Source organism: Entelurus aequoreus, linkage group LG18 (genome assembly GCF_033978785.1).
Source record: "Entelurus aequoreus isolate RoL-2023_Sb linkage group LG18, RoL_Eaeq_v1.1, whole genome shotgun sequence".
Classification (NCBI taxonomy): domain Eukaryota; kingdom Metazoa; phylum Chordata; class Actinopteri; order Syngnathiformes; family Syngnathidae; genus Entelurus; species Entelurus aequoreus.
The window spans coordinates 43,434,960-43,458,354 of NC_084748.1; the positions used below are offsets into that span (position 1 = coordinate 43,434,960).

General features: G+C 37.6%; 2 protein-coding genes across 3 annotated transcripts in view; one reads left to right on the top strand and one right to left on the bottom strand.

The window, feature by feature from the left end:
- LOC133634243 (fibrinogen-like protein 1) overlaps nucleotides 1-8,569 on the top strand; it is a 28,320-nt gene extending 19,751 nt beyond the window's left edge. Inside the window, exons 6-7 of the mRNA XM_062027366.1 lie at nucleotides 6,790-6,977; nucleotides 7,053-8,569. Of these exons, the coding sequence (XP_061883350.1) occupies nucleotides 6,790-6,977; nucleotides 7,053-7,275 (411 nt within the window). The 3' untranslated portion in view covers nucleotides 7,276-8,569. The remainder of the gene's footprint in view (nucleotides 1-6,789; nucleotides 6,978-7,052) is intronic.
- A 2,596-nt stretch (nucleotides 8,570-11,165) lies between these two features.
- The window catches only part of LOC133634143 (microtubule-associated tumor suppressor 1 homolog), a 162,966-nt gene continuing 150,736 nt past the window's right edge, over nucleotides 11,166-23,395 (bottom strand). For both annotated transcript variants that reach the window (XM_062027190.1, XM_062027189.1), the window contains exons 16-18: nucleotides 22,586-22,702; nucleotides 22,398-22,495; nucleotides 11,166-16,345 (exon numbers count right to left, since the gene is read on the bottom strand). In XM_062027190.1, coding sequence (XP_061883174.1) covers nucleotides 16,132-16,345; nucleotides 22,398-22,495; nucleotides 22,586-22,702 — 429 coding nt within the window. In that variant the 3' untranslated portion in view covers nucleotides 11,166-16,131. The remainder of the gene's footprint in view (nucleotides 16,346-22,397; nucleotides 22,496-22,585; nucleotides 22,703-23,395) is intronic.

Consider the following 23,395-nt stretch of genomic DNA (forward strand, 5'->3'; position numbering starts at 1 on the left):
AAAAATGTACATAACTGTCTTGCTTCAACAGCACAATACTGGTCCTGTAGTTGTAATAGTCGTCTCAAAACCTCATCAGGAATCCTGACAAAACCCGTAAATGAAAGAAAATGTATATTTTTTGAAAAATTGTCTTGCTTCAACAGCACAATACTGGTTCTGTAATTTTAGGAGACGTCTGAAAATCTCATCAGGAGTCCTGACAAAATCCGTAAATGGCAGAAAATTTATATTTTTTGAAAACTTTTTTTCGCTAAAATTTTGTAGGAGAAAATGTTTTTTTTTTTTTTTTTAAATTCTGCATAAATGTCATTACCCAAAAATTTAAAAAACTGTCTTGGTTCAACAGCACAATACTGGTCCTGGAGTTGTAGGAGATGTCTCAAAACCTCATCAGGAGTCCCCACAAAATCCAAAAAATGCAGAAAATGTATATTTTTTGAAAACTTTTTTTCGCAAAAATTTCGTAAGAGAAAATGTTTACTTTCTAAATCCTTTTTTTTTCGCCAAAATGTCGTGATAGGGACCCTTACCCCAAAATTTAAAAAACTGTCTTGCTTCAACAGCACAATACTGGTCCTGTAGTTGTAGAAGATGTCTCAAAACCTCATCAGGAGTCCCCACAAAACCCGAAAATGACAGAAAATGTTTTGGTTTTTTTACTTTTTTTTGCTAAAATGTCAGAAGAGGGGACCCTTACACAAACATTTTAAAAACGGTCTTGCTTCAACAGCACAATACTGGTCCTATAGTTGTAGGAGATGTCTCAAAACCTCATCAGGAGTCCCCACAAAATTCAAAAATTGCAGAAAATATATATTTTTCGAAAACTTTTTTCGCAAAAATGTCATAAGCCAATGTCATTACCCAAAAATTAAAAAAAACGGTTTTGCTTCAACAGCACAATACTGGTCCTGTAGGTGTAGGAGATGTCTCAAAACCTCATCAGGAGTCCCCACAAAACCCGTAAATGACAGAAAATGCTTTTTTTTTTTTTTTTTACTTTTTTTTGCTAAAATGTCAGAAGAGGGGACCCTTACACAAACATTTTGAAAACGGTCTTGCTTCAACAGCACAATACTGGTCCTGTAGTTGTAGGAGATGTCTCAAAACCTCATCAGGAGTCATGGCAAAATCCAAAATTTGCAGAAAATGTATTTTCTTCGAAAACTTTTTTTCGCTATAATTTCGTAAGAGAAAATCTATATTTTTTAAAAACTTTTTACCGCCAAAATGTTGTAAGCGGGGGACCCTTACCCAAACATTTAAAAAACGGTCTTGCTTCAACAGCACAATACTGGTCCTGTAGTTGTATGAGATGTCTCAAAACCTCATCAGGAGTCCCCACAAAATCCAAAAATTGCAGAAATTTTATATTCTTCGAAAACTTTTTTTTGCTAAAATTTCGTAAGAGAAAATCTATATTTTTTAAAAACTTTTTTCCGCCAAAATGTCATAAGGGGGAACCTTACCCAAACATTTTTTTTAAAAATGTCTTGCTTCAACAGCACAGTACTGGTCCTATAATTGGAAGTTGTCTCAAAACCTCATCAGGAGTCCTGACAAAACCCGTAAATGGCAGAAAATTTGTATTTTTTGAAAACTTTTTTCGCGAAAATGTCATAAGCGCCTACCCAAAAATTTTTACTTTCTTACTAAAGGTATTAGGTTATTTTTGTCTAGCTTGACAGTGAAAAAAACTAGTGTCCAATATTGCAGCAAATATTATATTATCTAACTTTGTTGGTCAAAATCCAAATAAATACTTAAATATCTGCTTAACTTATGATTTCTAAGCAAGTTATCCATCAAATTGTACACTATAAAAATGACTAATAGATTTTACTGTAAAATTAAGGGAGTTTTTTTTAAAAGTTGAAACAAAACGACCACTGTTTGTTTCTTTTACAGTAAAATTCTGTCGACTGAGCTGTCAGTTTTTTTGTTTTTTTACTGTAAAATCCACGGTTGATGGTTTTATGGTACCACATTTTATTATGGTAAAGAACTGGCAGCTGAGTTGCCAAAATAAAAATAACCGGCGGTACTGTATTTCTATTTATATGGCCCGTAAAAGCCTGGAAATAATATGTGTCAATACAATACCTTATATTTTCTTTCTTTACTTTCTTTCTAAAGGTATTATGTTTTGTTTTTTCTAGTTTGACAGGAAAAAACGAGTGTCCAATATTGCAAGAAATATTATATTATCTAACTTTGTTGGTCAAAATCCAAATAAATACTTAAATATCTGCTTAACTTATGATTTCGAAGCAAGTTATCCATCAAATTGTACACTATAAAAATGACTAATAGATTTTACTGTAAAATTAAGGGAGTTTTTTTTAAAAGTTGAAACAAAACGACCACTGTTTGTTTCTTTTACAGTAAAATTCTGTCGACTGAGCTGTCAGTTTTTTTGTTTTTTTACTGTAAAATCCACGGTTGATGGTTTTATGGTACCACATTTTATTATGGTAAAGAACTGGCAGCTGAGTTGCCAAAATAAAAATAACCGGCGGTACTGTATTTCTATTTATATGGCCCGTAAAAGCCTGGAAATAATATGTGTCAATACAATACCTTATATTTTCTTTCTTTACTTTCTTTCTAAAGGTATTATGTTTTGTTTTTTCTAGTTTGACAGGAAAAAACGAGTGTCCAATATTGCAAGAAATATTATATTATCTAACTTTGTTGGTCAAAATCCAAATAAATACTTAAATATCTGCTTAACTTATGATTTCGAAGCAAGTTATCCATCAAATTGTACACTATAAAAATGAGCAATAGATTTTACTGTAAAATTTAGGGAGTTTTTTTTTTACAGCTTATTACTGTAAGGTGGAACAAAAATGACCAATGTTTGTTTGTTTTTTACAGTAAAATTCTGTCGACTGAGCTGTCAGTTTTTTTGTTTTGTTTTTTACTGTAAAATCCACAGTTGATGATTTTATGGTACCACATTTTATTATGGTAAAAAACTGGCAGCTGAGTTGCCAAAATAAAATTAAATAGCGGTACTGTATTTCTATTTATATGGCTCATAGAAGCCTAGAAATAATATGTGTCAATACAATACCTTATATTTTCTTTCTTTACTTTCATATTTTCTTACTAAAAGTATTAGGGTTTTTTCTAGTTTGACAGGAAAAAACGAGTGTCCAATATTGCAAGAAATATTATATTATCTAACTTTGTTGGTCAAAATCCAAATAAATACTTAAATATCTGCTAACTTATGATTTCGAAGCAATTTATCCATCAAATTGTACACTATAAAAATGACCAATAGATTTTACTGTAAAATTTGGGGAGTTTTTTGTTTCAGCATAAGTTGAAACAAAACGACCAATGTTTGGGGGTTTTTTACAGTAAAATTCTGTCGACTGAGGTGTCAGTTTTTTTGTTTTGTTTTTTACTGTAAAATCCACAGTTGATGATTTTATGGTACCACATTTTATTATGGTAAAAAACTGGCAGCTGAGTTGCCAAAACAAAATTAAACAGCGGTATTGTATTTCTATTTATATGGCCCGTTAAAGCCTGGAAATAGTAAGTGTCAATAAAATACCTTATATTTTCTTTCTTTACTTTCATATTTTCTTACTAAAAGTATTAGGGTTTTTTCTAGTTTGACAGGGGAAAAAACTAGTGTCCAATATTGCAAGAAATATTATATTATCTAACTTTGTTGGTCAAAATCCAAATAAATACTTAAATGTCTGCTTAGCTTATGATTTCAAAGCAAGTTATCCATCAAATTGTACACTATAAAAATGACCAATAGATTTTACTGTAAAATTTGGAGAGTTTTTTGTTTCAGCATAAGTTGAAACAAAACGACCAATGTTTGGGGTTTTTTTACAGTAAAATTCTGTCGACTGAGCTGTCAGTTTTTTTGTTTTGTTTTTTACTGTAAAATCCACAGTTGATGATTTTATGGTACCACATTTTATTATGGTAAAAAACTGGCAACTGAGTTGCCAAAACAAAATTAAACAGCGGTACTGTATGTCTATTTATATGGCCCGTTAAAGCCTGGAAATAGTAAGTGTCAATAAAATACCTTATATTTTCTTTCTTTACTTTCATATTTTCTTACTAAAAGTATTAGGGTTTTTTCTAGTTTGACAGGGAAAAAAACTAGTGTCCAATATTGCAAGAAATATTATATTATCTAACTTTGTTGGTCAAAATCCAAATAAATACTTAAATATCTGCTAACTTATGATTTCGAAGCAATTTATCCATCAAATTGTACACTATAAAAATGACCAATAGATTTTACTGTAAAATTTGGGGAGTTTTTTGTTTCAGCATAAGTTGAAACAAAACGACCAATGTTTGGGGTTTTTTTACAGTAAAATTCTGTCGACTGAGCTGTCAGTTTTTTTGTTTTGTTTTTTACTGTAAAATCCACAGTTGATGATTTTATGGTACCACATTTTATTATGGTAAAAAACTGGCAGCTGAGTTGCCAAAATAAAATTAAACAGCGGTACTGTATTTCTATTTATATGGCCCATAGAAGCCTAGAAATAATATGTGTCAATACAATACCTTATATTTTCTTTCTTTAATTTCTTATTTTCTTACTAAAGTTTTAGGGTTTTTTTTTTAGTTTGACAGGGAAAAAAACTAGTGTCCAATATTGCAAGAAATATTATATTATCCAACTTTGTTGGTCAAAATCCAAATAAATACTTAAATATTTGCTTAATTTATGATTTCAAAGCAAGTTATCCTTCAAATTGTACACTATAAAAAAATATAAAAATGACCAATAGATTTTAATGTAAAATTTAGGGATTTTTTTTTTTTAAGTTGAAACAAAACGACCAATGTTTGTTTGTTTTTTTACAGTAAAATTCTGTCGACTGAGCTGTCAGCTTTTTTTTTTTTTTTTACTGTAAAATCCACAGTTGATGATTTTATGGTACCACATTTTATTATGGTAAACTGGCAGCTGAGTTAAAATTAAACAGCGGTACTGTATTTCTATTTATATGGCCCGCAAAAGCCTGGAAATAATGTGTCAATAAAATACCTTATATTTTCTTTCTTTACTTTCTTACTAAAGGTATTTTTTGTCTAGTTTGACAGGGAAAAAAACTAGTGTCCAATATTGCAACAAATATTATATTATCTAACTTTGTTGGTCAAAATCCAAATAAATACTAAAATATCTGCTTAACTTATGATTTTGAAGCAAGTTATCCATCAAATTGTACACTATAAAAATGAGCAATAGATTTTACTGTAAAATGTAGGGAGTTTTTTTTTTTTTACAGTATATTACTGTAAGTTGAAACAAAACAACCAATGTTTTATTTTATTTTTTTACAAAAAAATTATGTCAACTGAGCTGTCAGTTTTTCATTGTTTTTTTTTACTGTAAAATCCACAGTTGATGATTTTATGGTACCACATTTTATTATGGTAAACTGGCAGCTGAGTTAAAATTAAACAGCGGTACTGCATTTCTATTTACAGTAATATGTTGTGAAAATAATAGTAATAAAAGAAAAACACCATATATTTTACAGTAAAAGTCTGGCAACTAAGCTGCCAGTTTTTTTTTTTGTAAAAAACAGAGGTGAAATCCGCAGATTTTGTTTACTCTCTATGTAAAAAAAAATTTTTAATATTTAAATTCATAGGCAAATTCATTAATTATTTACTGTTACAAAAATTGAGCAGTTTGGCCACAATACCCAGCAATATGTTTGGAGGAGAGAAGGTGGGGCCTTTAATCCCAGGAACACCATACCTACCGTCAAGCATGGTGGTGTTAGTATTATGCTCTTTGACTGTTTTGCTGCCAATAGAACTGGTGCTTTACAGAGCGTAAATGGGACAATGAAAAAGGAGGATTACCTCCAAATTCTTCAGGACAACCTAAAATCATCAGCCCGGAGGTTGGGTCTTGGGCGCAGTTGGGTGTTCCAACAGGACAATGACACCCAAACACATGTCAAAAGTGGTAAAGGAATGGCTAAATCAGGCTAGAATTAAGGTTTTAGAATGGCCTTCCCAAAAGTCCTGACTTAAACGTGTGGACAATGCTGAAGAAACAAGTCCATGTCAGGAAAAACCAACACATTTAGCTGAACTGCACCAATTTAGTCAAAAGGAGTGGTCAAAAAATTCAAGCAGAAGCTTGGGGATGGCTACCAAAAGCGCCTTATTGCAGTGAAACTTGCCAAAGGACCTGATTTAGCCATTCCTTTACCACTTTTGACGTGTGTTTGGGGTCATTGTCCTGTTGGATCACCCAACTGCGCCCAAGACCCAACCTCCGGGCTGATGATTTTAGGTTGTCCAGAAGAATTTGGAGGTAATCCTCCTTTTTCATTGTCCCATTTTACTCTCTGTAAAGCACCAGTTCCATTGGCAGCAAAACCGGCCCAGAGCATAATACTACCACCACCATGCTTGACAGTAGGAATGGTGTTCCTGGGATTAAAGGCCTCACCTTTTCTCCTCCAAACATATTGCTGGGTATTGTGGCCAAACAAACAGCTCAATTTGTGTTTCATGTAACCAACTAATAAAATTTCTAATATGGGTCTACTGAAAATGTGAGCAAATGTGCTGGGTCAAAAGTATACATACAGCAATGTTAATATTTGCTTACATGTCCCTTGGCAAGTTTCACTGCAATAAGGCACTTTTGGTAACCTAAACATACGTCAAAAGTGGTAAAGGAATGGCTAAATCAGGCTAGAATTAAGGTTTTGCAACTTTTGACCACGACTGTATATTCCAATGCCTCCTCTGTCAAAGGACCAGTACCAGTTGCACTTAGGGGACTACAGTGGCAATGCGGGGGATGCCCTGGCTGACGTGCACACCAGCCAGCGTCCAGCTCCAGGCAGCGGCTTGACCAAAGTCAAATTCAGCACCTACGACCAGCAGCCGGGTGGAGACGCCAAGTGTGTGAGGCACAGCAAGTCCGGGTGGTGGTTCAGCAGGTAAATAAAAAGTTATCATTTCCACTATTCCACAGTGGAAAAGACCTTCCTTATACCGTACCGTCTCGTGGTCAGGTGCGATTCCGGGAACCTGAACGGCCATTACTACAAAGGACCGTACCAGGCGTTGACCGACGACGGGGTGGTGTGGTACACATGGCACGGCTGGTGGTACTCCATCAAATCTGTGGTCATGATGGTGCGAGCCGCCGACCTGCAAAGTCCACCGGCAACGTCCCCGAGACAGTTCGACCCGAACAGAGCAGCGGGTCATTTGACTTATTACTCGCTTGACTGAAATGCTGCAGACGTGGATTGATTTAAGGCAGGGGTGTCCAAAATTTTTTCCACCGAGGGCCGCACACGGAAAAATTAAAGCATGCGGGGGACATTTTGATATTTTTCATTTTTAAACCATAACAAAATATATGGATTTTGTTGTTTTTTTACCTTTAAGGCTACTGGGGACCATAAAGGGTCTAAGTCATTAAAATGTAAAAAAAAAAAACAAGTCGTATTATTATATACCAGGGGTCACCAACCTTTTTGAAACCAAGAGCTACTTCTTGGGTACTGATTAATGCGAAGGGCTACCAGTTTGATACACACTTAGATAAATTGCCAAAAATAGCCAATTTGCTCAATTTACCTTTAACTCTATGTTATTATTAATAATTAATGATATTTACACTTAATTGAACGGTTTAAAAGAGGAGAAAACACGAAAAAAATGACAATTACATTTTGAAACGTAGTTTATCTTCAATTTCGACTCTTTAAAATTCGAAATTCAACCGAAAAAAAGAAGAGAAAAACGAGCTAATTTGAATCTTTTTGAAAAAATTAAAAAAAGAATTTATGGAACATCATTAGTCATTTTTCCTGATTAAGATTAATTTTATAATTTTGATGACATGTTTTAAATAGGTTAAAATCCAATCTGCACTTTGTTAGAATAAATAACAAATTGGACCGAGCTATATTTCTAACAAAGACAAATTATTATTTCTTCTAGATTTTCCAGAACAACATTTTTAAAAGAAATTCAAAAGACTTTGAAATAAGATTTTAAATTTGATTCTACAGATTTTCTAGATTTGCCAGAATAATTTTTTTGAATTTTAATAATAATAAGTTTGCAGAAATATTTCACAAATATTCTTTGTCGAGAAAACAGAAGCTAAAATGAAGAATTAAATTCAAATGTATTTATTATTCTTTACAATAGAAAAAATAAACTTACTTGAACATTGATTTAAATTGTCAGGAAAGAAGAGGAAGGAATTTAAAAGGTAAAAAGGTATATGTGTTTAAAAATCCTAAAATCATTTTTAAGGTTGTATTTTTTCTCTAAAATTGTCTTTCTGAAAGTTATAAGAAGCAAAGTAAAAAAATTAATGAATTTATTTAAACAAGTGAAGACCAAGTCTGTAAAATATTTCCTTGGATTTTCAAATTCTATTTGAGTTTTGTCTCTCTTAGAATTAAAAATGTCGGGCAAAGCGAGACCAGCTTGCTAGTAAATAAATACAATTTAAAAAATAGAGGCAGCTCACTGGTAAGTGCTGCTATTTGAGCTATTTTTAGAACAGGCCAGCGGGCGACTCATCTGGTCCTTACGGGCTACCTGGTGCCCGCGGGCACTGTGTTGGTGACCCCTGTTATATACTGTATATATATATTTTTAACGCTTACAGTAAATCTCTACAGTATATCAACTTCAGGTTGACATAAAGTTAAAAAAAACAAAAAGGTTTTATGCCTTTTCTGTCAAATATGCAGTATTTCCCCACTGTACAAAACATTCAAAAAGCAATGTTTGATGTGAAGTAATTAGAGCCTTAAAAAGATCAATAATGCAGGACACCATTCATTATCATTTTTGACTAATCACAGTGAAAAGACAAATAAAATCCCATTAAATATATTTGGGACCCAAAAGGTTTGTATCATAAAGTGATACATTTTTATTAGTTTTTTTTTAAAACTTTCAACACTTAAAGGCCTACTGAAATGAATTTGTTTTTAATTTAAACGGGGATAGCAGATCCATTCTATGTATCATACTTGATCATTTCGCGATATTGCCATATTTTTGCTGAAAGGATTTAGTAGAGAACAACGACGATAAAGATCGCAACTTTTGGTATCCGATAAAAAAAAAAAGCCTTGCCTGTACCGGAAGTAGCGTGACGTAGTCAGTTGATCGCCTCCTCATATTTTCCTATTGTTTTCAATGCAGCGAGAGCGATTCGGACGGAGAAAGCGACGATTACCCCATTAATTTGAGCGAGGATGAAAATTTGTGGATGAGGAACGTTAGAGTGACGGACTAGAATGCAGTGCAAGACCTATCGTTTTTCGCTCTGACCGTAACTTAGGTACAAGCTGGCTCATTGGATTCCACACACTCTCCTTTTTCTATTGTGGATCACAGATTTGTATTTTAAACCACCTCGGATACTATATCCTCTTGAAAATGAGAGTCGAGCACGCGAAATGGACATTTAAAGTGACTTTTATCTCCAAGACAATACATCGACGAAACACTTTAGCTACGGAGCTAACGTGATAGCATCGTGCTTAACTGCATATAGAAACAAAATAAATAAACCCCCGACTGGAAGGATAGACAGAAAATCAACAATACTATTAAACCATGGACATGTAAATACACGGTTAATGCTTTCCAGCCTGGCGAAGCTTAACAATGCTGTTGCTAACGACGCCATTGACGCTAACTTAGTAACGGGACCTCACAGAGCTATGCTAAAAACATTAGCTATCCACCTACGCCAGCCGGCCCTCATCTGCTCATCAACACCCGTGCTCACCTGCGTTCCAGCGATCAACGGAAGGACGAAGGACTTCACCACGATCATCCGTGCGGTCGGTGGCTAGCGTCGGCTAGCGCGTCTGCTATCCGAGTCAAACTCCTCCTGGTTGTGTTGCTGTAGTCCGCCGCTAATACACCGACCCCACCTACAGCTTTCTTCTTTGCAGTCTTCATTGTTCATTAAACAAATTGCAAAAGATTCACCAACACAGATGTCCAGAATACTTTGGAATTTTGAGATGAAAACAGAGCTTTTTTGTATTGGATTCAATGGGGTACCGATACTTCTGTTTCACTGGTTACGTCACGCGCATACGTCATCATACATAGACGTTTTCAACCGGAAGTGTGGCGGGAAATTTAAAATTGCACTTTATAAGTTAACCCGGCCGTATTGGCATGTGTTGCAATGTTAAGATTTCATCATTGATGTATAAACTATCAGACTGCGTGGTCGGTAGTAGTGGCTTTCAGTAGGCCTTGAAGTTACGAGATCAACTTTAGATATATCTGTCGATTTTACGTTTGAACTATTATTTTGTTTGTTTTATGCTCTTTTGTCAAAGAAAACGTTGATGTTTTTGTATGGCAACCACACAATATTTTCCACATAAAACATTTTAAAGTTAAATATTTGAAATAATTGGAGCCTTGAATAGATCAATAATTCATTATAACATTGAGTTCTTTTTTTTTAAGAAATGGCAAAAAAAAGAAAATAAAACAGCCTGCATGGCAGCTTTTGTGTCAACATTGCAACTTTTTCTAGGCAGATTTCACCTCATTCCACTTTTTTTAAATGTTTTTTTATTTATTTTTGCTATAGCATTTCCAGAACGTGTGGCGGGCCGGTAAACTATTAGCTGCGGGCCGCAAATGGCCCCCGGGCCGCACTTTGGACACCCCTGATTTAAGTGGACCCCGACTTAAACAAGTTGAAAAACTTATTGGGGTGTTACCATTTAGTGGTCAATTGTACGGAATATGTACTGTACTGTGCAATCTACTAATAAAAGTCTCAATCAATCAATCAAACGTTGCTGCTGAAGCAGGGGTGTCAAACGTAGGGCCAGAGGGACCGGATCAGGCCCGAGGGATGAGTTTGCTAAGTATACAAATTAACCTGAAATTTTTTAAAAAAAATTTTTTTTTTTTTTTTTTTATGAAATCAACATAAAAAACACGATATATACATTCTATATCAATATAGATCAATACAGCCTGCAGGTATACAGTCCGTAAGCACACATGATTGTATTTATTTAAGTAAAAAAAAAAAAAAATTTTTTTTTTTACTTAAATAAAAAAATTTAAGTAAAAAAAATTTTTTTTTTTTTTTAAATACACCCCCCCTCAACCTTTTCTGAGCCAAGGCACATTTTTTTTCATTGAAAAAATCCACACAGCAGAAATAATTAAAATAAGATATTGTCAATTAAAAAGACTTTCCCGCAATTGTTGCAACTATAGCTCTTGTCTCAAAGTAGGTGTACTGTCACCACCTGTCACATCACCCCCTGACTTATTTTGAGTTGTTTGTGTTTTTCTGTGTGTAGTCTTTTAGTTCTTGTCTTGCGCTCCTATTTTGGTGGCTTTTTCTCTTTTTTTTTGGTATTTTCATGTCTTCCGTTGAGCGATATTTCCCGCATCTGCTTTGTTTTAGCAATCAAGAACATTTCAGTTGTTTTTAATCCTTCTTTGCGGGGACATTGTTGATTGACATGTCATGTTCGGATGTACATCGTGGACGCCGTCTTTGCTCCGCAGTAAGTCTTTGCTGTCGTCCAGCATTCGGTTTTTGTTCACTTTGTAGCCAGTTCAGTTTTAGTCTCGTTCTGCGTAGCCTTCCCTAAGCTTCAATGCCTTTTCTTAGGGGCACTCACCTTTTGTTTATTTTTGGTTACTTTTTAAAGCATTGGACACCTTTTTACCTGCACCCTGTCTCCCGCTGTTTCCGACATCTACAAAGCAAATAGCTACCTGCTGCCACCTACTGATATGGAAGCGTATTACACGGTTACTCTGCCGAGCTCTAGACAGCACCGACACTCAACAACAACACACCATTTGCAGACTATAATTACTGGTTTGCAAAAAAGTATTTTTAACCCAAATAGATGAAATTAGATCATCTCCTAGATGTCGCAATAGCAATTCTTTGTATCTTTGTAGATGATGCTACATATGTACAAAATAAACCACATGATCAAACTACATAAATAAGATTCTGTAATTTGATTTTGATATCATTTTTTTATCTTGATAGATTGAAAATCAACACCAATGAGTTGACTCATCGACATTATCACATCATTTATTCAGAAAATATAAATAACGACAAATAAAGTATATATACTATTAACCGCAAACAGGTAAGTGTAAAAAAATAAAACCCAACCGCATTATGATTTGTACATTTTAAGAATGTGCTTTAATATCTCAAATAAGGGCGATATTTAGTTATTTTCTGTCTGATAAGATAATTCTTCTCACTAAGCAGGTTTTATGTTAGAGTGTTTTACTTGTTTTAAGTGTTTTGCTCCTAAATGATCTCAGTAAGATATTACAGCTTGTTGCTGAGATTTGATGAGCTATATTGAGTAAAACATGCTTGAAACTAGAATATCAACTGTTGCAAAGCTGTGTCATCAACACTCACAAGTAGAAAACTGCTTTTTTAAAGTAATAATTTCTTATTTCGAGCATGAAAAAAAATCATGATGCCGAGCGCATATCATTATGTCAAGATAATGGCACTGGCATTTACTTCATTTAAGAATATTTTTCAACATATTGAGCAAAAAGGTTGGGTTTTTTTTCTACCAAGAAAAGTGCACTTGTTATTAGTGAGAATATACTTATTTTAAGGTGTTTTTGGGTTAATTGAGGTTAGCTAATTTTACTTGTTTTGGAAATTCTTGACAAGTCGAATTTTCTTGTTCTATTGGCAGAAAAATTTTGCTTAGTTCAAATAAAATACACCTAATTTTCTGTATTTTTAGGGTTCGCATGTACCCTGTATAAAGGACTCCCACAGGGAGTCCTTTGTACAGGTACAAAGGAACCTATTAAAATTGTAAGGTTGATTATTATTCCGCAGCTTTGCGCACTACTTTGCCCCCCTTAACATGCTTCAAAACTCACCAAATTTTATACACACATAGAAAAACTGTGACAGCACACTTTAGTAAAAAAACCAAACCCCAAAAATCAAAATTGCGCTCTAGCGCCCCCTAGGAAAAAAACAAAAACAAACTGCATGTAACTCCCACTAGGAAGGACGTAGAGACATGAAACAAAAACCTGTATGTAGGTCTCACTTAGACCTACAATTCATAATTTCACATCCTCGGGCAAAAACCAACAGGAAGTTGGCAATTTCCCCTTCAACACAAAAAATTACTAAAAACACTAATTTTTGCCTCTTTTTGAGCTGTAATTTGACCCCCTTAAAATACTTCAAAACTCATCAAAATTTTTACACACATTGGGACTGGTGGAAATTGCGATCTAAAATAAAAACCGAACCCCAAAATTCAAAATTGCGCTCTAGCGCAATTTTTGAATAAAACAGAGACAAAACTGCTTCTCAGAGGAAAACACAGACAAAACTGCTTGTAACTTCCGGTAGGAACGTTTTAGAGACATGAAACAAAAACCTCTACGTAGGTCTCACTTAGACCTACATTTCATAGATTGAAATCCTTCAGCAAAAATCAACAGGAAGTTTGATATCCCCACTTCAAAACAATTTTTTTTTAAAAAGCGGTCACCAAACATCAAACATTATCTCCTCTGAGCGCGTTTGTCGTTTTGGCTTCAAACCACTACAGGAGAGAGATTGAACCCTTCTGATTAAAAGTTGGCGAAAGCGTTTTAATAAGTGCTACGGTTTTGATTTTACGAGCCTTCAAAGAAAAGAACCACTGTGCCGCAGCACCTAGGAAAAAAACACAGACACAACTTCCTCTAACTCCTAGTACGAATATCGTAGAGACTTGCAACAAAAACCTCTATGTAGGTCTCACTCAGGACTACCACTGGACAAAAGTATTGGGACACCTAGGACTAGCACCTGCCAAAATGCGGACCCGACCAACGCTGCTTGCAGCTTTAATTTTTTCTTGTTTTTGAACACTGACTTTTTGCAGTGTATTTTTAAACAAATAAAAACAATCTGAAGTTGTCTTTATTTTTAAGTTATCGTGCCAAGATTTTACCAGTCCCGGCCCACTTTTACCATGAATTAATCAACGTGGACCCCGACTTTAAACAAATTGAAAAACTTATTGGGGTGTTACCATTCAGTGGTCAATTGTACGGAATATGTACTGTACTGTGCAATCTACTAATAACAACTTTCAATCAATCAATCAAATTAAATCAATCAAAAACTTGGGAGTAGATTTTTCTCCATGTGGCCCCCAATCTAGAATGAGTTTGACACCCCTGTGCTATATAGCGCTTCTGTCGTTGCTTTGGCATTTATGCCATCTTTGTAACGGAGTGCCGACAATAAAAACATGACGAGAATGACGTGATCTCATACTATATTTTATCCTATTTTGTAAAAATAAAAGGAACTTGCTGAGGCATTCTGGATACATTTGAGGGTTTTTTGGAGCAACAAAACTAGGCATGGGGCCATTGTCTCTCAATGAAGTTTTGCGGGCTCCAGGCGACTTTACAGGGTATTAATTATTGCCATTTGTACGGCTCCGGCCTGTATAGGATTACATTCCACAGAGTAGAGTAAGGATGGAAGGAGCAAAACCCAGAACGTCCGTAGGATCAGGTCCAAGTCCATAGTTCAGGTGTATGCAATAAACTGTTAGTTCACTTCTTTAGGCGGAGTGATTGATTGAGCTTCGCTCTTTGGGAAGAAAGGAACATACACTATATTGCCAAAAGTATTCGGCCACCATTCCAAATGATCAGAATCTGGTGTCCTAATCACTCGGTGATTTCCAGCGTGGAACTGTCATAGGATGCCACCTGTGCAACAAATCCAGTCGTGAAATGTCCTCGCTCCTAAGTCAACTGTCGGCTTTATTACAAGGAAATGGAAGATTTGGGGAACAACAGCAACTCAGCCACCAAGTGGTAGGCCACGTAAACTGCACGTAAGCGCATAGTGCAAAGACTTTCTGCACAGTCAGTTGCTACAGAGCTCCAAACTTCATGTGACCTTCCGATTAGCCCACGTACAGTACGCGGAGAGCTTCATGGAATGGGTTTCCATGGCCGAGCGGCTGCATCTAAGCCATACATCACCGAAGCGTCGGATGCAGTGGTTGTAACCACGACGCCACTGGACTCTAGAGCATTCTCTGGACTAATGAATCTGATGGACGAGTCTGGGGTTTGGAGGTTGCCAGGAGAACGACACATTTCGGACTGCATTGTGCCGAGCGTGAAATTTGGCGGAGGAGGAATTATGGTGTGGGGTTGTTTTGTCAGGAGTTGGCTCCAGTGAAAGGAACTTTGAATGCTCCAGGATACCAAAACATTTTGGACAATTCCATGCTTCCAACCTTGTGGGAACAGTTCGGAGCGGGCCCCTTCCTCTTCCAACATGACTGTGCACCAGTGCACAAAGCAAGGTCCATAAAGACATGGCTGACAAGAGTCTGGTGTGGATGAACTTGACTGGCCTGCACAGAGTCCTGACCTGAACCCGATAGAACACCTTTTGGGATGAATTAGAACGGAGACTGAGAGCCAGGCCTTCTCGAACAACCTCACCAATGCGCTTTTGGAAGAACGGTGGAAAATTCCTATAAACAACACTCCGCAACCTTGTGGACAGCCTTCCCAGAAGAGTTAAAGCCGTAATAGCCGCAAAAAGGTGGACCGACATCATATTGAAGCCTGTGGGTTAGGAATGGGATGGCACTTCCAAGGTCATATGTGAGTCAAGGCAGGTGGCCAAATACTTTTGGTAATATAGTGTATCTCAAGCAAGAAGCCGACAGGCAAAAAAAAGGTTCCACGTAAATCCACCGACATTTTGCGGTTTACAAACTCAAGCAGACCACAAACCAAGAACAGATACCACAAAGTCCGTGTGTCTTTGGAATGAATGGTAACACAAGAAATAACCGGAGACCTCAACGTGTGTACATAACAAGAAGACAAAAAGGTAAGGATGGACATAACAAGAGGGATGTTTTATATACAGACCCTGAGGTGTGCCTGTTTTCTCCAGGAAAAATAAAAGTCTGTCGTGTTGATAGTCGGACGCTCACATGGACTCGCGTCCACCACGTCTCCGCTTTCAAAACAACTTTCCCTTTAAAAGAAGGCATATCGAGGCCATTATCTGGGAGATAAGGGCGCAGCTGCGGCGAAGGAGGCGGAGTTCTGCGGCGAGCCGAAGGGAGACGTGGGGGAGAGTCGGCGCGGACTCGCCAGCAGGTCGCCGTTGTGCAGCTTCCACAGCAGCTCCTCGTTCTCCATGGACAGACGCTTGTTGACCTTGGACTCTTTCTGCAGCGTCTGCTGGAGTTTGGCCTGCTCGCTGGACAGCTGCCTGAACACAAACACACAAACACGGATATTTTTCAAAATTACTAAGCTGATTTTGGTTCAATGAGAAGACCTGCCTTCTTAAGCCAGCGCAACCTGCTGTCCTGTGCCAGAACGTAGCTACCTGTCCCTGTACAGTAAGCCGCGATTCTACAGGCTATATGCATACTCTCTCTCAAACACGGATATTTTTCAAAATTACAAAGCTGATTTTGGTTCCACATACTCCGCAACGTCTAAAAATATGTTCTACCGACTCCCAAAAAAAGTATGGGTGTACCCAGGTTTTCGAAGACTTCCAGTGAAAGTTCCAGACTTCAGACCAAAAATGTATAGATTCTTTTCAGCCCCACCCACTGACTTGGACAGATAAAATAAATTCCTGAAGCGCACACACACAGATTCATTAAATTATTGAGTAAATCATTAAATAAGTCAATAAATTGAGAAATAATTAAATCATGAAATAATAAATCAGTCATGTATTAAATAATTAATTAAATGAAATAAATAAGTACATGTACTTTTATAGTAAATTAATGACACATTTTGGCACGGCGCATTCATCTGTCCGCACCACTCCGGCAGCAGCAAGCGTCTGCATTCGATCGTCAGCAATCAACGCACTTGTCGCTGATGAGAAGACCTGCCTTCTTAAGCCAGCGCAACCTGCTGTCCTGTGCCAGAACGTAGCTACCTGTCCCTGTACAGTAAGCCGAAATTCTACAGGCTATATGCATACTCTCTCTCAAACACGGATATTTTTCAAAATTACAAAGCTGATTTTGGTTCCACATACTGCGCAACGTCTAAAAATATGTTCTACCGACTCCCAAAAAAAGTATGGGTGTACCCAGGTTTTCGAAGACTTCCAGTGAAAGTTCCAGACTTCAGACCAAAAATGTATAGATTCTTTTCAGCCCCACCCACTGACTTGGACAGATAAAATAAATTCCTGAAGCGCTCACACACAGGTTCATGAAATTATTGAGTAAATCATTAAATAAGTCAATAAATTGCGAAATAATTAAATCATGAAATAATAAATCAGTCATGTATTAAATAATTAATTAAATGAAATAAATAAGTACATGTACTTTTATAGTAAATTAATGACACATTTTGGCACGGCGCATTCATCTGTCCGCACCACTCCGGCTGCAGCAAGCGGCTGCATTCGATCGTCAGCAATCAACGCACCTGTCGCTGATGAGAAGACCTGCCTTCTTAAGCCAGCGCAGCCTGCTATCCTGTGCCAGAACGTAGCTACCTGTTCCTGTACAGTAAACCGAAATTCTACAAGCTATACGCATACTCTCTCTCTGTGTTTCTCCCCCTCCGTGTTGATTGGTCTCGTGTCCGCCTTGTCGTCTTCCAGCAGCCTACCTCCTTTCCCGCGTTACGAGCTGTGTGTCTCGTCTCCCTGTGTTTCCCTCTGGTTCTCTGGCTGCCCCTTTCGGATCTCGACCTCCCGCCTGGACACGGACTTTGACGCCTCTCTATTGCCCCTGACTTCCTGCCTTCGAGCCAGCCTTGCCCCTCGCTCAACACCACCAGTAACACTTAACATTTAATTCCCACACATAGTCGCACACCATACACATAGTTGGGTTAGTTCACACTTCATATTCTCGTATATGAATAAATATAGAGTTAAACGACGTCCCTGTTGTCTGTGCCGTCTTCTTCCCCTGTACAATCCGTAACACATTTAAGTAATTATTTAAATAATGTATTCATTTAATATTGTCCCATTTGACCCCTTTGGCTCTCCCAGTACCACCATAATGACCGACATTAAAACACAGTAGCGTAGTAGGGCTGGGTATTAATTAAAACAAGGCAGACGTTTTATTTAACAAGTACAGTAAACATTCATGCCATTGTTACATTACACACAGTTTGAACGGTAACACTGTGTTTAAATATAGGAAAATTCAAACGCTGTACTTTAATCAAGTGATGGTTTGGCGTACCACTAGATGGAGCCCGCATACCACAGTTTTAAAATGACTGATCTAGATAATATGCTTTGGTGTAAATTTTGCTCCAAAGTCATATTTAATAACTACTGTTTTGAGTATGTCAGCAAACGGTTCGTGTGTGTTTAGTTGTTCAACAGTCCGGGGGTCTCCGTTGTGGTATTTTAGGCTTCATAATGCGCCACACATTTTCAATGGGAGACAGGTCTGGACTACAGGCAGGCCAGTCTAGTACCCGCACTCTTTTACTATGAAGCCACGCTGTTGTAACACGTGGCTTGGCATTGTCTTGCTGAAATAAGCAGGGGCGTCCATGATAACGTTGCTTGGATGGCAACATATGTTGCTCCAAAACCTGTATGTACCTTTGGTGCCTTCACAGATGTGTAAGTTACCCATGCCTTGGGCACTAATACACCCCCATACCATCACAGATGCTGGCTTTTCAACTTTGCGCCTAGAACAATCCGGATGCTTCTTTTCCTCTTTGGTCCGGAGGACACAACGTCCACATTTTCCAAAAACAATTTGAAATGTTTACTCGTCAGACCACAGAACACTTTAAGACTTTGCATCAGTCCATCTTGGATGAGCTCGGGCCCAGCGAAGCCGGCGGCGTTTCTGGGTGTTGTTGATAAATGGCTTTCGCTTTGCATAGTAGAGTTTTAACTTGCACTCACAGATGTAGCGATGAACTGTAGTTACTGACAGGGGTTTTCTGAAGTGTTCCTGAGCCCACGTGGTGATATCCTTTACACACGGATGTCGCTTGTTGATGCAGTACCGCCTGAGGGATCGAAGGTCCGTAATATCATCGCTTACGTGCAGTGATTTCTCTGAACCCTTTGTTAGCGCTTATAATAACAACATCACTAATACTTGGTTAATATTTAAATCACCGAATGTAAATGGGGTATTGTTGGCGGTTTTTGAATGGTTATTTCTTGGATTTTATGGGCGAAATAGTGGAGCACCATTGTGAGTGGGCTTGCATTTACGTTTATTTAATATTTAGAATGCCTTAAAAAAAAAATCCCTCCATTTTTATGTCTTTTATAATGATTGTGAACAATAGGCAAAATCCCCCCCAAAAAGTGTGGTTCCCCTTTAAGAGGCACAATCCTCTGTGCATAAGTTTAGTAGATCAGCTATTTTATTTTCACGCAAACCTTTAGTACGTGGGTGTCAAACTCTGGCCCTTCACTTGGCCCTTGAAGCGATATCAAAATAACACTAGAGCTGGCCCGCGGATTATACACAGATTATATTAACACCGCTAATTCTCATACTTGCCAACCCTCCCGGTAGACTCCCAAATTTCAGTGCCCCTCCCGAAAATCGTCACGTCTGCTTTTCATCCAGTCCAACGAGTGCTGGCCCAGTCACATAATATCTACGGCTTCTGCACGCACACACAAGTGAATGCAACGCATACTTGATCAACAGCGATACAGGTTACACTGAAGGTGACCGTATAAACAACTTTAAAGGCCTACTGAAAGCCACTACTACCGACCACGCAGTCTGATAGTTTATATATCAATGATGAAATCTTAACATTGCAACACATGCCAATACGGCCGGGTTAACTTATAAAGTGCAATTTTAAATTTCCCGCTAAACTTCCGGTTCGAAACGCCTCTGAGGATGACGTATGCGCGTGACGTAGCCAGTAGAACACAGGTATGGCTTCCACATTGAAGCCAATACGAAATAGCTGTTTTCATCTCATTCTGGATGTATTCTGGACATCTGTGTTGGTGAATCTGTTGCAATTATGTTCATTGCATTATGGAGAAAGAAGCTGAGCAAGCAAAGAAGAAAGTTCTCGGTGCAAAGCGGACGTATTTTGCGAAGGAAGTCAGCAGCAACACAACACAGCCGGTGTTTCATTGTTTACATTCCCGAAAGATGCAGTCAAGATGGAAGAACTCGGATAACAGAGACTCTAACCAGGAGGACTTTTGACTTCGATACACAGACGCCTGTAGAGAACTGGGACAACACAGACTCTTACCAGGATTACTTTGATTTGGATGACAAAGACGCAGACTTGCTACCGTGAGTATGCAGCTTTGGCTTCCAAACATTTGATCGCTTGACCGTACGTGCGCGTCACGTACGTAACTTTGTTTAAATATATAAGCTTTATGAACCTTGGGTTAGGTGAACGGTCTTTTGGGCTGAGTGATTGTGTGTGTTGATCAGGTGTTTGAATTGTATTGGCGTGTTCTATGGTGCTAGGAGCTAGCAGAGGAGCTAGGAGCTAGCATAACAAACACGTAGGTGTTTTTATGCAGGATTAATTTGTGGCATATTAAATATAAGCCTGGTTGTGTTGTGGCTAATAGAGTATATATATGTCTTGTGTTTATTTACTGTTTTAGTCATTCCCAGCTGAATATCAGGTACCGTGAGTAGCAGCTGCGCGTCACGTACGTTACTTTGTTTAAATATATAAGCTTTATGAACCTTGGGTTAGGTGAACGGTCTTTTGGGCTGAGTGATTGTGTGTGTTGTGCAGGTGTTTGAATTGTATTGGCAGCTTATATGGAGCTAGGAGCTAGGAGCTAGCATAGGAGCTAGGAGCTAGCATAACAAACACTGAGGTGTTTTATGCAGGATTAATTTGTGGCATATTAAATATAAGCCTGGTTGTGTTGTGGCTAATAGAGTATATATATGTCTTGTGTTTAGTTACTGTTGTAGTCATTCCCAGCTGAATATCAGGTCACCCCCACTAGTCCTACACTTGCACTTTCCTCATCCACAAATCTTTCATCCTCGCTCAAATTAATGGGGAAATTGTCGCTTTCTCTGTCCGAATCTCTCTCACTTCATGCGGCCATCATTGTAAACAATAGGGAACTTTGCGGATATGTTCAACTGACTACGTCACGCTACTTCCGGTAGGGGCAAGCCTTTTTTTTTATCAGATACCAAAAGTTGCGATCTTTATCGTCGTTGTTCTATACTAAATCCTTTCAGCAAAAATATGGCAACATCGCGAAATGATCAAGTATGACACATAGAATAGATCTGCTATCCCCGTTTAAATAAATAAAAATCATTTCAGTAGGCCTTTAACACTGTTAGAAATATACGCCACACGGTGAACCCACACCAAACAAGAATGACAAACACATTTCGGGAGAACATCCGCACCGTAACACACCATAAACACAACAGAACAAATACCCAGAACCCTTTGCAGCACTAACTCTTCCGGGACGCTACAAGGTGTGTGAGGGGGGTGGGGGTTTGGTGGTAGCGGGGGTGTATTTTGTACATATCTTGTGACTGGGCCGGCACGTTTTTAGAATAGACTTAGACAAACTTTAATGATCCACAAGGGAAATTGTTCAACACAGTAGCTCAGTTACAATGATGGAAAGTGTAAGGATGGAAAGGACAGGTATAAATAGACTAAATATAGGATGAAAAGCGGACGTGACGACAGCTCGTAGAGGACGTTAAAGGCGGTGCCTTTAAGGCACGCCCCCAAGACTGTGGATTACGAGATATAATGACTGATGAACACCTTCGTTGGATAATGAAGGTTGCCTCAGCTCAAAGCCTGAGCCCCGACATTAATGAACTAGCATCCAAGAAAAGATGGCAGGTATCTGGCTTGGGCACATCAGATTAGATCAGTGTGTTGCCAACTGAGCAGTTTAAAGTCCTGAATGCTTGGTTTTATTTTCAAATGTATTCGCCTGTGGAAAAAGTTAATGTTGATATTTACCTCAGAAGGCTGCAAATAGAAAAGAGGCATTCAATTTTTATTTCAATTGTATTTGATATGCCATTGATATTTTTTAATTATTATTATTATTATTATTATTTGAAACTCGATGCATGTCACTATAAAGTCATATAAGCCTTGCTTGTTCAATATTCAATGCAAAACTTGTTTGGGTCCCTATTAAAAGGTTAATTTGTTCAACCTTGGCCCTTGGCTTTGTTCAGTTTTAAATTTTGGCCCACTCTGTATTTGAGTTTGACACCCGTGCTTTAGTACATCAGGCTCATAATGTGTGAAAGGCGACCATTTAAAATTCACAAAGTACGCACTTTGAGAGAGCAGCATGTTTGTCCATCCTGGCTTTATAGTCCTCGTTCTCCTGTTGAACCTTTCTCAAACACTCCTCCATTTTCACATTTGTCTCCACCTGTGAGAGCACACAAACAATCTAAAGTTGGTGAAACAAGGCCTGAGCAACAACAAAACAGAAAGTGACTGATGTGAAAACCCGACTCACCAGTTTGTGCATCTCCATCAGCTTCTTTTCCTTCTGATGCAGCTGACTGTTCTTCAGCTCCAGCACCACCTTCAGACTTTCCAGCTCTTGCTCCAGGTAAACGGTGTGGGAGTCCCTCTGCAGAAAAACACACAAGCGTATATGTTGGACACGTTTTCTTTCTTAAAGGAAATACTGTGTTTTACTAGTCCCCCTAATGTTGCTGTAGGTCACCAAACAAAAACTATATATATATATATATATATATATATATATATATATATATATATATATAATAAATAAATGATAAATGGGTTATACTTGTATAGCGCTTTTCTACCTTCAAGGTACTAAAGCGCTTTGACAGTATTTCCACATTCACCCATTCACACACACATTCACACACTGATGGAGGGAGCTGCCATGCAAGGCGCTACCAGCACCCATCAGGAGCAAGGGTGAAGTGTCTTGCCCAAGGACACAACGGACGTGACTAGGATGGTAGAAGGTGGGGATTGAACCCCAGTAACCAGCAACCCTCCGATTGCTGGCACGGCCACTCTACCAACTTCGCCACGCCGTAATATAAATATATATATATATATATATATATATATATATATATATATATATATATATATATATATATATATATATATATATATATACATACATACATGTCCATACATATATATACATACATATACATATACACACATTATATATATATATATACATATTTATATACATATATACATATATATTTACATATACATACATATATACACATATCCACTACCGTTCAAAAGTTTGGGGTCACATTGAAATGTC